General features: G+C 46.0%; 1 protein-coding gene across 6 annotated transcripts in view; it reads left to right on the forward strand.

The window, feature by feature from the left end:
* Positions 1-12,778, forward strand: part of LOC138746261 (uncharacterized) — a 121,590-nt gene that overhangs the window by 57,872 nt on the left and 50,940 nt on the right. For all 6 annotated transcript variants that reach the window (XM_069904380.1, XM_069904381.1, XM_069904382.1 and 3 more), the window contains 2 exons: positions 641-800; positions 4,141-4,374. In XM_069904380.1, the coding sequence (XP_069760481.1) occupies positions 641-800; positions 4,141-4,374 (394 nt within the window). The remainder of the gene's footprint in view (positions 1-640; positions 801-4,140; positions 4,375-12,778) is intronic.

The raw sequence follows: 12,778 nt of genomic DNA on the forward strand, positions 1-12,778 counted from the left end.
AAAGTAGTTGGAGAGAAATTGATAAGTAGACAGGAGAGGCAGATGAAAAAGATAAATAGAGAGATGAATGCTCAGAGAATTAGTCAGCGAGATAGATAATGGAGAGAGGAATTTAAATTATTTTTAAAATTTAGATATACAGCACGGTAACAGGCCATTTCAACCCATGAACCTGTGCTGCCCAATTACATCCAATTAACCTACACACCGGTACGTTTCGAAAGGTGGGAGGAAACCGGAGCCCCCAGGGAAAACATACGCAGACATGGGGAGAGCATGCAAACTCCTTACAGACAGTGTGGGGTTCGAATCCTAGTCCCGATCATTGGCGCTGTAATAGCGCTGCACTAACTGTGCCGCCCTGTGGATGGATAGAATGAGAAGAGAGAGCGCATGTGGGACAAATAAGTAGGTAGATGGAATGGTTATAAATAAGCAGACAGGATTGGACAGAAAGATGGATTGACAGATGGCCAGAGAGAGTAACAGGCAACTTCCTTCCATGATTTTGAGCCAATCAGCTGCAAGCTGCTTGATTCTTGACTTTTATTGGTATTAAATTGTGAAATGTTATCTCAGACAATGAAGTGTCCCTTGCAGTAAGTATATTTCTTTGCTTAATTTTATGCATCACCATTAGGTGACATCATCGAGCAGCCTGATTCTGTCACTACCAGTCGCCAGCAACAAGTCTTCTCCTCCTGTCATGCTGAAACCTCAGACAGCAGCCTTCCCTGAGAATAGCCACCAACCTGAAGTCACCCCCTCACCAAACGAGGGCTCCCCATCACTGACAGTCGGTGAGTCGCTGATTTGTTTCTTTCTCATTTCACCTTGGCCTTGTGAATCCTGAGACCCCCTACCTTTTGAATCCAGGGGCCACCCAAAAGCCCCATCACCTGGAGATGAATAGTTTCCCAATTAACAGTGAAGTCAGGTGAATAGAGCACCATCAGTTTGTTTGGTTTCATATCGGACCTGGAGGCCTACAGAGAGGGAGTCCATGAGAAAACCCGACTCTTGGAAATGAAAGGTGTGGTGACAGGGTAAGGCAGTGTATCGGGGCCCCTCTCACTTGCTTCCTGCAAACACCAGACCACATCTGAGCACAGCTGATGAGGAGGAAGCGCTGCTTCAGAAAGCCCCAGTACCAGGTTTCTCATTCCCTTTCCTGCAGCTCATTCCCCCACCCATCTGAAGTACAAAACCGCTGAAAATAGAACATAGGAAATGGAGTGGGACAGCACAGGAACAGACCCTTCTCCCCACATGGCTATGGTGAGCATGATGTCCCAGACAAACTAAAGCCCCGCTGCTTACACATGATCCAGATCCTTCCATCCCCTGCATGTTCATGTGTCTATTTAGAAGCCTCTCAAACTGTACTATTTAAACTTAGACATACTGCACCGTAACAGGACCTTTCGGCCCACGAGCCCATGCCACCCAGTTACACCCAAATAACCAACAACCCAGTGTGTTTTTGAACAGTGGGTGGAAACAGGAGCCCCTGGGTAAAACCTACGCAGACACAGGGAGAACATACAAACTCCTTACAGAGAGTGTGGGATTCGAACCCCAGTCACTGGTGGTGTTTCACAGCAGCCAATTTTAGGCACCCATCATTCTCTATGTAAAAACAAACTTGCCTCACACACCTCCTTTAAACACCCCATCTTAAGTGCATGTCCTCGAGTGCATCTATTCTCAACAGGGGTTATAGCACATTTCAGTAAAAACCTTGTTTTCTTTTCACCTCACGTAATATAAATTTTTTTTGTGTTTTTAAGTAGTCGGTTGGACAGAAGAAACCAACTGAACTTCATTGCTTCATGGGGAAGGGGCCCATAAACTTTGAACAGAGTCCTGGTGGGTGGGGGGGGGGGGGCATTAGCCAAAAAAAGGTTGAGAATGGCTGGTCTAATGTGTGACATTTTTACACGAGGAGAAAGATTCTGACTGTCTGCCCGATCAGAGCCTCTCATAATTTTATAAACTGCTATCAGATCTCCCCTCGGCTTCCGACACAGCAGAGAAAAACATCTCTCGTTTGTCCATCCTAATACTCAGCAGGTCCTGCATATATATTGTTTGCCTGTCTCTGTGTTATATTGGGTTGTGTGTCTGCATGTTTTTGCACCAAGGACCAGAGAACACTGTTTTATCGGTTTGTACATGTAAAATCAGATGACAATAAACTGAACTTGACAAAATGTGTTGTTTTGCAGCAGTAATACAGGTGCAAATATTGCTATAAATTACATTTAAAGAAATAAATTAGTGCAAAAGAAGTGAAAGTAAGGCAGTGTCTGTGGTGTTAGTGAGAAGAGGGCCTGGCCTGGGTGGTGAAGGCCCTTGAGGATAGAGGCTGCTTTTTTAAGCACTGCCTCTTGTCCTGAATAGAGTGGAGACTGGTGCCCATGATGTTGCTGGCTGAGTTCACAACTCTCTTAGCCTTTTCCTGTCCTGAGCGTTGACACCTCCATACCAGACAGTGATGGAACCGGACAGAATGCTCTCCACTGTACACCTATAGAAATTTGCAAGTAACATTCCAAATCTCCTCATGAACTACAGGTAGTCCTTGACTACCAACACAAGTTATGTCCACCCATACATACAACTGAAATTTTAAAAAAATGTGCATCTGTGCATGCTCAACAAAGTGCTATATCGGGCCATGTGCTGTAGACTCACTAGAAACGTAGCAAGTGAGAGGAAAAACACTGCTTGATCTGCTAAGAGACCAAGGTAAAGGTTCATTTTCAATCAGTTTTAAAAATTGCTTTGAGACCTTGTTAAGCCATCTGATGCATCCAATCCGAGTTATGACCAATCCTTCGGTCCCAATTATGGTCGTAAGTCAGGACTACCTGTATACCCGCTGGTGAGCCTTCTTCATGACTGCATCGACATGGAGGCCCTGGGACAAACCTTCAGAGATGTTGACATCCCCCCCAACCGCAGGAATCTGAAGTTCCACTGTTGATCCCTCCTCGATGAGGACTGATTTGTGTTCTCCTGATTTCCCCCCCCCCACCACCCCTCCTGAGGTCCACAATCAGATCCTTAGTTTTAGAATCTTGGAATGAAGAGAATATGGAGTTTAGTCACTGTGTATTTGCAGCAGACATTGCAGTTTCCGTACCGCTGACAATTAAATGAAAATAACCTTTTTTTTTACATACACACCCCAACACAAAGAGGTCCGTTATAATGTCCTGCCCCACAATGTGCGTTTAGCATTCAGCTGTGTTCATGCCAAACAGTGTACATGTTTGGAGTAGACCAACTAATCATTACAGAGATTAATCTTTTGAGGGAGGTCTAAGGTTTGCTGAGGGAGTGATTAGATAAGTGCTGTAAATCCTGGAGGGAGCAAGGATTCTTTAGACCACACACTGTCCACTCCAATTTTCAGAAAGCCCTTCCCTGCTCGCGTTCCCCCACCCACGTTACCATTCTTCCTTGAGGGCACTTTGATTGGCATTTTGTCAGAACTGATAAAGAGACTCATGATTGGTGAATAAAGAAAGGGCAGTCCTGATCAACGGAATGTCATTCAAGGGGAAAATCCTTTCATCGACATTTCAGACCAGGAAGGGAGCCACATTTTCTGAATTGTGATCTTGGCCTTAACTTTCCACTTCCCGGGAGTGTTCTGCATAAACTTTCCATGGAGCAGTTGCTAAGCAACACAAGCATGACCCTGGTTTCCCCACTGTCAAGTGGGCAGTGGGCTCCACTGGTACAGGGGGAGCATTGAAGCCTCCATGCGAGAGAGCAGGAGTGTTCTCCCCGTAAACTCTGGACAAATTTTATCCAGCACCCCATCCCCTCAACTGATGAGACTGACATTCTGAATCAGGGTCTGGTGTGATGTTCTGTGTCATGGGCTGGGAGGACCTGTTACTGTGCAGTGTATCTAAGTTAAGTTTTGATGTTGCTGGTGGGACTTGGCTCAGCATCACCAAGCCACTGCTTACTTATCACTGCAGCAATGACTGCCAGCAATTCGGAGTCTATAAAGCACCTGTACATGCTTAAATGTGCCTGCATTAGAGTCATGGAAACAGGCCCTTCAGCCCAACTGGTCCATGCTGACAACAGTTCATTCTCTCAGTCCCTCCTTGTTCTCAGGTACACCCTCGCGACTGAAACCAGAGCTTTATCCAGCCCCCAGTCACCACAGTGCCAGGACAACAAGCATCTCAGGAAGGAGCGGGCCCTCGAAAGACCTTCCCCGGCTTCAGAGAGTGTGGCCACGCCAGGAGCCAAAGGCCAAGGGCTTGGATGCCATTGGCAAGCTGCGGCCGGTGGGTTTTAGCGGCACAACCGGATCAGAGGACCCCAAGGTCTCGGGGCTTGAGGAGGGTGAGTACCCCGTGCTGTTGTGAGCAGAGTGTGAGTTTTCTCCAGTGGAATTATGGGAAATGCAGCAGTGGCTCCTTCGATACCCACAGAGTTGGAGCTCTACACAGACACTCATTTCACACCAACCAAACCACTGTTTGTAGGGCAATGGCCCAGAAACCCCTCCCCATTCCTCCTGTCTATCTTCTCCCTAGTCCTCCCATGTCAATCCATCCCTGTTCATCCTGTCTCAACCCTCTCCCCATTCCTCGTCTCATTCCATCCCCATTCCATCCCATCTCATTCCATCCCATCTCATTCCATCCCCATTTCTCCCATCTCAATCCATCCCCATTCCATCCCATCTCATTCCATCCCCATTTCTCCCATCTCAATCCATCCCCATTCCTCCCATCTCATTCCATTCCCATTCCTCCCATCTCATTCCATCCCCATTCTTCCCATCTCATTCCATCCCATCTCATTCCATCCCCATTCCTCCTGTCTCATTCCATCCCCATTCCTCCTGTCTCATTCCATCCCCATTCCTCCTGTCTCATTCCATCCCCATTTCTCCCATCTCAATCCATCCCCATTCCATCCCATCTTAATCCATCCCCATTCCATCCCATCTCATTCCATCCCCATTCCTCCTGTCTCATTCCACCCCCATTTCTCCCATCTCAATCCATCCCCATTCCTCCCATCTCATTCCATCCCATCTCATTCCATCCCCATTCCTCCTGTCTCATTCCATCCCCATTCCTCCTGTCTCATTCCATCCCCATTCCTCCTGTCTCATTCCATCCCCATTCCATCCCATCTCATTCCATCCCCATTCCTCTTGTCTCATTCCATTCCCATTCCATTCCATCTCATTCCATCCCCATTCCTCCTGTCTCATTCCATCCCCATTCCTCCCATCTCAATCCATCCCCATTCCTCCCATCTCATTCCTGATTATTGATGCTGTAAAGGTGATGTGGTAACCACTACACCAACCGGTTCAAAGGTTCTTTTTATTGTCACATAATAATACATAAAAATGGAATGTACATGATATACTTCAACATTTGTCTGTCGTAAGACAAACAAAGAGTCACCATGATTATTGCCCAGCACCCCTTACGATAGGGGAAAGAGAAGCAAAAGAGAGTCCCTTCAGAGTTACTGAGTGTCTGTGGATTCGTCTCTGCATTCCCACAGCTGCACAGACTCCTGTTCAAACCATCACTAAACCTCCAACATGATCAGGAAGCCTTCAGCACCCAAGGCCCTTCGGGACCCCTTCTTTCCCTCACACCCTCAAGTCTCAATTCTGATACCTGGTTCCTATGACCCAATCTCCAGCAGCCCTCAGCCTGAATGAGTCCCTCAACAGTCTGCAGCCTGTGTGGGTCCCCTAGCTGCTGAGCCCCTCACTGGTCCATTGCCGTGGTCACCATCCAGTAGGGTTGTCTCCCATGACTCCGCTCAATATATGTCTTCTCCCCCGTTTCTGGTGCCTTGCACTGGTCCACTGCTCCCCCGGAGTCTGCAGCCCCTCGTGGCTGCTGACGTGCACAGATGCCACCAACTTGGGCTCAGATCTTGCACTCACAGAATTCGTCAGCTATAAGAGGCCTTTTAAAGCCTGAAAGGAGCCGTGGACAGTAGAACTGGGCAGTAGGACCATGCAGTGGAGCACTGTGACACCACTCCCCTCTCTCCCTGGGTCTGCACCAGCGACAGCACTGCTGTTAAAACCATCCTATGAGTGAAGGTGAATTGTTTTCTTTTTGGTGAACTCTTGGTGGTTTATTCCAGGTCTGGCAGATGATTCCCCCCAGACACTCCCTTAGATTTGGGGTTGCAAAGATTGTGCCAGTCTCCTTCTGACAGAGCCATTGATTACACATACTGGTGAAGCCTGTCTCGGTGGTCCAGTATATTTGCCAATTATCCTCCAACAGGGGAGTCAGTGATTCTCCAAGTAATGAACAAAATGGATTTGAGGATTACTCGGTTTGATTGACAGTTCTTGGCCTATGCTTGTTGGAATTTAGGAGAATGAGGGGGAATCTCATTGAAACTTTTTGAATGTTGAAAGGCATGAACAGAGTAGATGTAGACAGGTTGTTTCCCACGGTTGGAGAGTCTAGAACAAGAGGGTACAACTTCAGGATTGAAGGGTGTCCACTTCTTCAGCCAGAGGGTGTGTGGGATTTGTTGCCATACTCTGGTGGAGGCCAGGTCATTGGGTGTATTTAAGGTAGAGATTGATAGATTCTTGTTTAGCCAGGACAACAAAAGGTTATGGGGAGAAGGCTGGGCAGTGGGACTGAGTAGTAAATGGTGAGACAGGCTCAATGGACTGAATAGCCTCTTTCTGCTCCTATGCCTTATGGGTTTATAGTTTGGTAAATGTTTCAATTGATGATCAATTCGTGTTGCATGGATTAATTTTGAAGATCCTCTATTGTAATTTCTATGCCAAACCTTATCAATCACTTAAAACATCTATTTGCCTTGAGTTACAGAACATATTTGGAAATGTGGAAGGCAATTGAATGAACTGACTTAATTCATGAGATGCTCTCCCCTCTCTGTAATCTATCAGCATGTTTGAAGATATTGGAGATAATTATTAGATCAGCACTGGAAAGTCAAATAAGATTTAGGTTGTGCAAACAACATGTGATAGGACCTGGGTTAATAATCTCCCTGGGAGAATTAGGTTGTTAAAGCAAGGAAGATGGGAGCCAAGGTTATTGGTCAATTAGGGCAGGATCAGAGTTTAAATATAATAGGTAATTAATGATCTGAGAGCAGCAGAGTAAACTCCAGCAAAAGAGGTGCATCTAAAAAGATAGTCCGTTGTGATTTCTGACTCTGTGACACTGAAAGAGTCTGCTCAGCCTATCCTGTTTGTGCTAGCTCATGAAAGAACAACCCAACTGTTTCTCGACCTCCTCTGCTCTTTCCCCAGGGCCTCACAAGTCTTTCTTTTTTGAATCTGTACCTTTGTAACTCACTGTGACCACAGCTCTTTCACATTTTAAATTCAAGATCTCTTCTTCATTTAAAAAAATTTAAATGTAGAAATACAACACGGTAACAGGCCCTTCTGGCCTGTGTAGGCCTGTGCATCTTCCAATCCCCGTATGTTTTAAGAACGTGGGAGGAAACATGGAAGGAAGTAGGGCTGAATGACCTGGATGATAATATGGTGAATTGGATCAGCAAGTCTGCAGATGACACTATGATTGGAGAAGTTGCGGACAGTGAAGGTTTTCAAAGCTTGCAGAGGGATCTGGACCAGTTGGAAAAATGGGCTGAAAAATGGCAAATGGAATTTTAATGCAGACAAGAGTGAGGTGTTGCATTTTGGAAGGACAAACCAAGAAAGGACGTGCACAGTAAATGGTCGGGCACTGAAGAGTGCGGTGGAACAGAGGGATCTGGGAGTAATTCCGTGAAAGTGGCGTCACAGGTGGACAGGGTTGTAAAGAGAGCTTTTGGCATCTTGGCCTTCATAAATCAAAGTATTGAGTCTAAGATCTGGGGTGTTATGGTAACGTTTTGCTCACCTAACTATAGGAAAGGTATTAATAAGACAGAAAGAGTGCAGAGATTTACTAGGATGTTGTGTGGAGTTCTGGAACTGAGTTATAGGGAAAGGTTAAACAGGTTAGGTGTTTATTCCCTTGAATGTAGAAGTATGAGGGGAGATTTGATGGAGGTATTTAAAATTGTGAGGGGGACAGACAGAGTAAATGTAGGTCGGCTTTTTCTACTGACCGTAGATGAGATACAAACCAGAGGACATGGGTTAAGGGTGAAAGGGGAAATATGAGGGGGAACTTCTTCACACAGAAAGTGGTGGGAGTGTCGAACGAGCTGCCAGCTGAAATGGTGAATGCGGGCTCAATTTTCACATTTAAGAAAAATTTAGACAGGTACATGGATGGGATAGGTATGGACGTCTATGGTCTGGGTGCAGGTCAGTGGGACTAGGCAGAAAATGGTTCAGCACAGACTAGAAGGGCTGAAGGGGCCTGTTTCTGTGCTGTAATGTTCTATGAAGGGTCTTTTTCTGTGATTCTTATGCAAGCACATTTGTGCATCCTTGGAATGGATCCACAGAGACTTTAAAGGCACCAAATTGCTGGCAATCATTGTTGCCATGTAAAACAAACAGCAGCCAGCTGATACAGGGCAGGATCCCACCAGCAAAATTAACAGACGTTAAATTTAATTTAGACATACAGCACAGTTACAGACCCTTCCAGCCCATGAGCCTGTGCCACCCAATTACACCCACATCAACCTACAACCCCGTACATTTGGAACAAGGGAGGAAACCCACTTCAACACGGGGAGAACATACAAACTCCTTACAGACAGGGCCGGTTTGCGCTAATCGCCTCGCTAACCGTGTCACATCATTGATGGGTAGGAGTAATCTGGTGATCTCATCCTGAATTATGATGAGGTCAGGGGTTAGTTAGAGCTTCCAAGGCACAGATCAGTGGAGTTTTGTTGGATGTCAACCGAAGGTGAAAGAGTTGTACAGATCAACTCCCTGTGGGATGTGGCTTCAGACACTAAACGAGTTCCTCCTGTTCCTGTTCTCCTGAGTCTGACACTGGAACTGTCTGGAATAATTCCACTCCCTTTATTTCATAACAAGTGGCCCCACGCACTGTCACCAACATGGCTGATTCCCACAGCCCAATGTCAAGAGATTCTGCAGTAACCAAACTGCTTCCCTTCCCACTCTCTCGTAGCTGTCCTCCCAATGAACACCTCCTGTCCATCATATACGACAGACTGGAAAAGAACATTTGCATTTAAATATCTTTGTGAAGGTGGATTTATCAATCATGATATCTCTCTAAAGTTTTCAGGCCTGAGTTGCTCTCAAAAATCGTTGGTGATTTTTAAATTGTAAACATGTTTTACAGAGTTACATTGCATGAACACCATTCATAAAGGTTATCTTGCTGTTTACTCAAACCATCACATGGAAAGTGTTTCTGATCATCTGATGGCAACTTGTTCTGAGGTCGTAAGGAAGGGAGTGCATACTGTGAAAGGGAGTGCATATTTGTGGAAGGGTGTGCGTATTGCCAAAGAGTGTGCGTTATGGACAGGATTGTATATTGTGGAAAGGAGTGTGTTTTGCGGAAGGGATTTTGTTTTGCAGAATGGAGTGCATATTGCAGAACAGAAGGAGAAGGGAGTGCGTACTATGCAAGGTAATATATCTGAGGAAGGGAGTGCGTATTGTGGAAGGCTCCCTCTGCTGCACGTCTTGTGGAGGTCTGTGTACCACATGCATCTGCTTAAAGTGCCCTCTCCAAAAGTTCATTTATTGTCACCTGACTGAACAGCCAGGCAAAACAGCATTTCACGAGATCAGACTCCACACACAATACACATCTACACAAAAATATATAAATATTTTCAGATGATTTACTCAGATACAGGATATAATTTATAGATCTCACAGCCTATGGGAAGAAGCTATTTCCCTGCCTGCCAATGCAGATTTTCATGCTCCTCCACCTCCTTCCTGATGGTAGTGGGTCACGGTACTGTGTTCTGGATGGAAAGGGTCTTTTATAATTGTCTGACTCCTATTAAACCGGTGAATGTTGTCCATAGAGGAAAGGGAGACTCAAGCGATCTTCCTAACTATGTTGATCATCCTCTGTATTGACTTCCAGTCCGATATTTTACAGCCTTGCCTTGATAATGCATAGAAGAGAAAATCCCAACTTTTTCCCTCAGCTTTCCTATCCTCTCACCCTCCACCCCTTCCCCCCCTTTCTCACCTTCTCTCCATCTGCTTTATCTCTTTTTCTCCTCTTCCCCTCTCCTGCCATGGAACATAGAACAGGAACAGGCCCTTTGGCCGAATGTGTCTGTGCCATACATGATGCCCAGGTTAAACTCAGCCACCCTCACCAATCCTTCCACTCCCAACATACCCATGTCTGTGTAAAAGCCTCTTAAACATTCATATCTGCTCCCACCACTACCCTGGCAGCCCATTAAAACCACCCACCACTCTGTGTGTAAAGAACTTTCCTTTCAACTCCCTCCTCAAACTGAAGTGTACAGTATGTCCTCTACGGTTAGCACAACACTGTTTCAGAACCAGCGATAGGGACCGGTGTTCGAATCCAGACCTGTCTGTGAAGATTTTGTACGTTCTCCCTGTGTCTGCGTGGGTTTCCACTGGGTGCTCTGGTTTCCTCCCACCCTTCAAAACATCCCGGGGGGGGGGGGGGGTGGTTTACAGGCAAATTGGGTGGCACAGGCTCATGGGCTGAAAGGGCCTGTTACCATCTAAATTTAATTTGTGACACTTTTACCCTGGGACAAAGACTCTGACTGTCTCATGCATTCATTCAGAATGGGGGCCACAGATTGAAATCTTAAATCATTTTTAATGATAAGGGGACTTTGATCATTTATAAACATATCAGGTCTCCCCTCAACCTCCGAATCTCCATAGAAACTAACAAAAGTTCATCTAAAAGCTCCCCACCACTCATATCCTCTAAACCAGAAACCATCCAGGTGAATCTTCTCTGCACTCTTTCCAAAACCTCTTCACCCTTCCTGTGATGGAAATTATGCATAATGGGTTCTACCACTTCCCTCTCTCGTTCTCTCCCTTTCCTTTGTCCTTCTGTTTGTTTTCTCTCTCTCTCTTTCCCTCTCACTTCTCCTTCTCTCCCCCTCTCCTTTCCAACATTCATGTTTTTAACAAGCCTGGCTGATGCTGAGTTCAGTTATCCGTGCATCTGTCTGTTTGCATCTTATTGTCCCGTCTACATCGGGGAGAGAATTTGCTCACTAAAACTACATCCTTGCCAGTGCTGTGTTAGGTACAAAACACGCAGAAGGGAAATAAACCATCACAGTTTGATCAAAGTGAAAATGGAAACCTTTTCATTCTCAATAGCGTATCAAAAAGTCTGTGCTCTGGTACATAGCCTGGGTTATCAAAGACCTACAGGAGCATAAACAATTAAAAGTGCCGTTGAATTACAATTATAAAAGCAAACAAACAGCAACACATTGATCGGTGATTAATAAAGCAGCTGCTGTTTACTGGATTCTGTCAAAGAGCTCATTACATTAAGTGAACCATTGAGTCACCTTTCACAATGGCCCTTATTACTGGTATATTGTGCCTGATTAATCACTGTAATATCAAAGAATAATAGCGTGTAATCTACTTGGTTTTTCTTATCAGTTTAAATCAACTAGTCTATACTCATTCTAAGTTTGAGTGGCCGCAGATCAAACCACAGAGAATGTTAAAACTTGTCAGTTATTGCCACCTTTTTTAGTGTAAGGAAGAAAAGTGTTATTTTAATCTTTCAGGAATCTCTCTCTCACTCACGGAGATATGTGCGTGCGTCTCTCTCTCTCTCTCACACATACACACACACACCCCTTCAGTCAGTGGGCTAGAGATGAGTATCTGAACCAGAGTCCAGTTCTTCGACAGCTCACAGTCATGGTATTACCATGGAGAGTGTGTGGCCATATTTCTTCTTTGGCTTGGCTTCGCGGACGAAGATTTATGGAGGGGGTAAAAAGTCCACGTCAGCTGCAGGCTCGTTTGTGGCTGACAAGTCCGATGCGGGACAGGCAGACACGGTTGCAGCGGTTGCAGGGGAAAATTGGTGGGTTGGGGTTGGGTGTTGGGTTTTTCCTCCTTTGCCTTTTGTCAGTGAGGTAGGCTCTGCGGTCTTCTTCAAAGGAGGTTGCTGCCCGCCAAACTGTGAGGCGCCAAGATGCACGGTTTGAGGCGATATCAGCCCACTGGCGGTGGTCAATGTGGCAGGCACCAAGAGATTTCTTTAGGCAGTCCTTGTACCTTTTCTTTGGTGCACCTCTGTCACGGTGGCCAGTGGAGAGCTCGCCATATAACACGATCTTGGGAAGGCGATGGTCCTCCATTCTGGAGACGTGACCCATCCAGCGCAGCTGGATCTTCAGCAGCGTGGACTCGATGCTGTCGACCTCTGCCATCTCGAGTACTTCGACGTTAGGGATGTAAGCGCTCCAATGGATGTTGAGGATGGAGCGGAGACAACGCTGGTGGAAGCGTTCTAGGAGCCGTAGGTGGTGCCGGTAGAGGACCCATGATTCGGAGCCGAACAGGAGTGTGGGTATGACAACGGCTCTGTATACGCTTATCTTTGTGAGGTTTTTCAGTTGGTTGTTTTTCCAGACTCTTTTGTGTAGTCTTCCAAAGGCGCTATTTGCCTTGGCGAGTCTGTTGTCTATCTCATTGTCGATCCTTGCATCTGATGAAATGGTGCAGCCGAGATAGGTAAACTGGTTGACCGTTTTGAGTTTTGTGTGCCCGATGGAGATGTGGGGGGGCTGGTAATCATGGTGGGGAGCTGGCTGATGG

This window comes from Narcine bancroftii, chromosome 11, assembly GCF_036971445.1.
Source record: "Narcine bancroftii isolate sNarBan1 chromosome 11, sNarBan1.hap1, whole genome shotgun sequence".
In the NCBI taxonomy this organism is placed as follows: Eukaryota; Metazoa; Chordata; class Chondrichthyes; order Torpediniformes; family Narcinidae; genus Narcine; species Narcine bancroftii.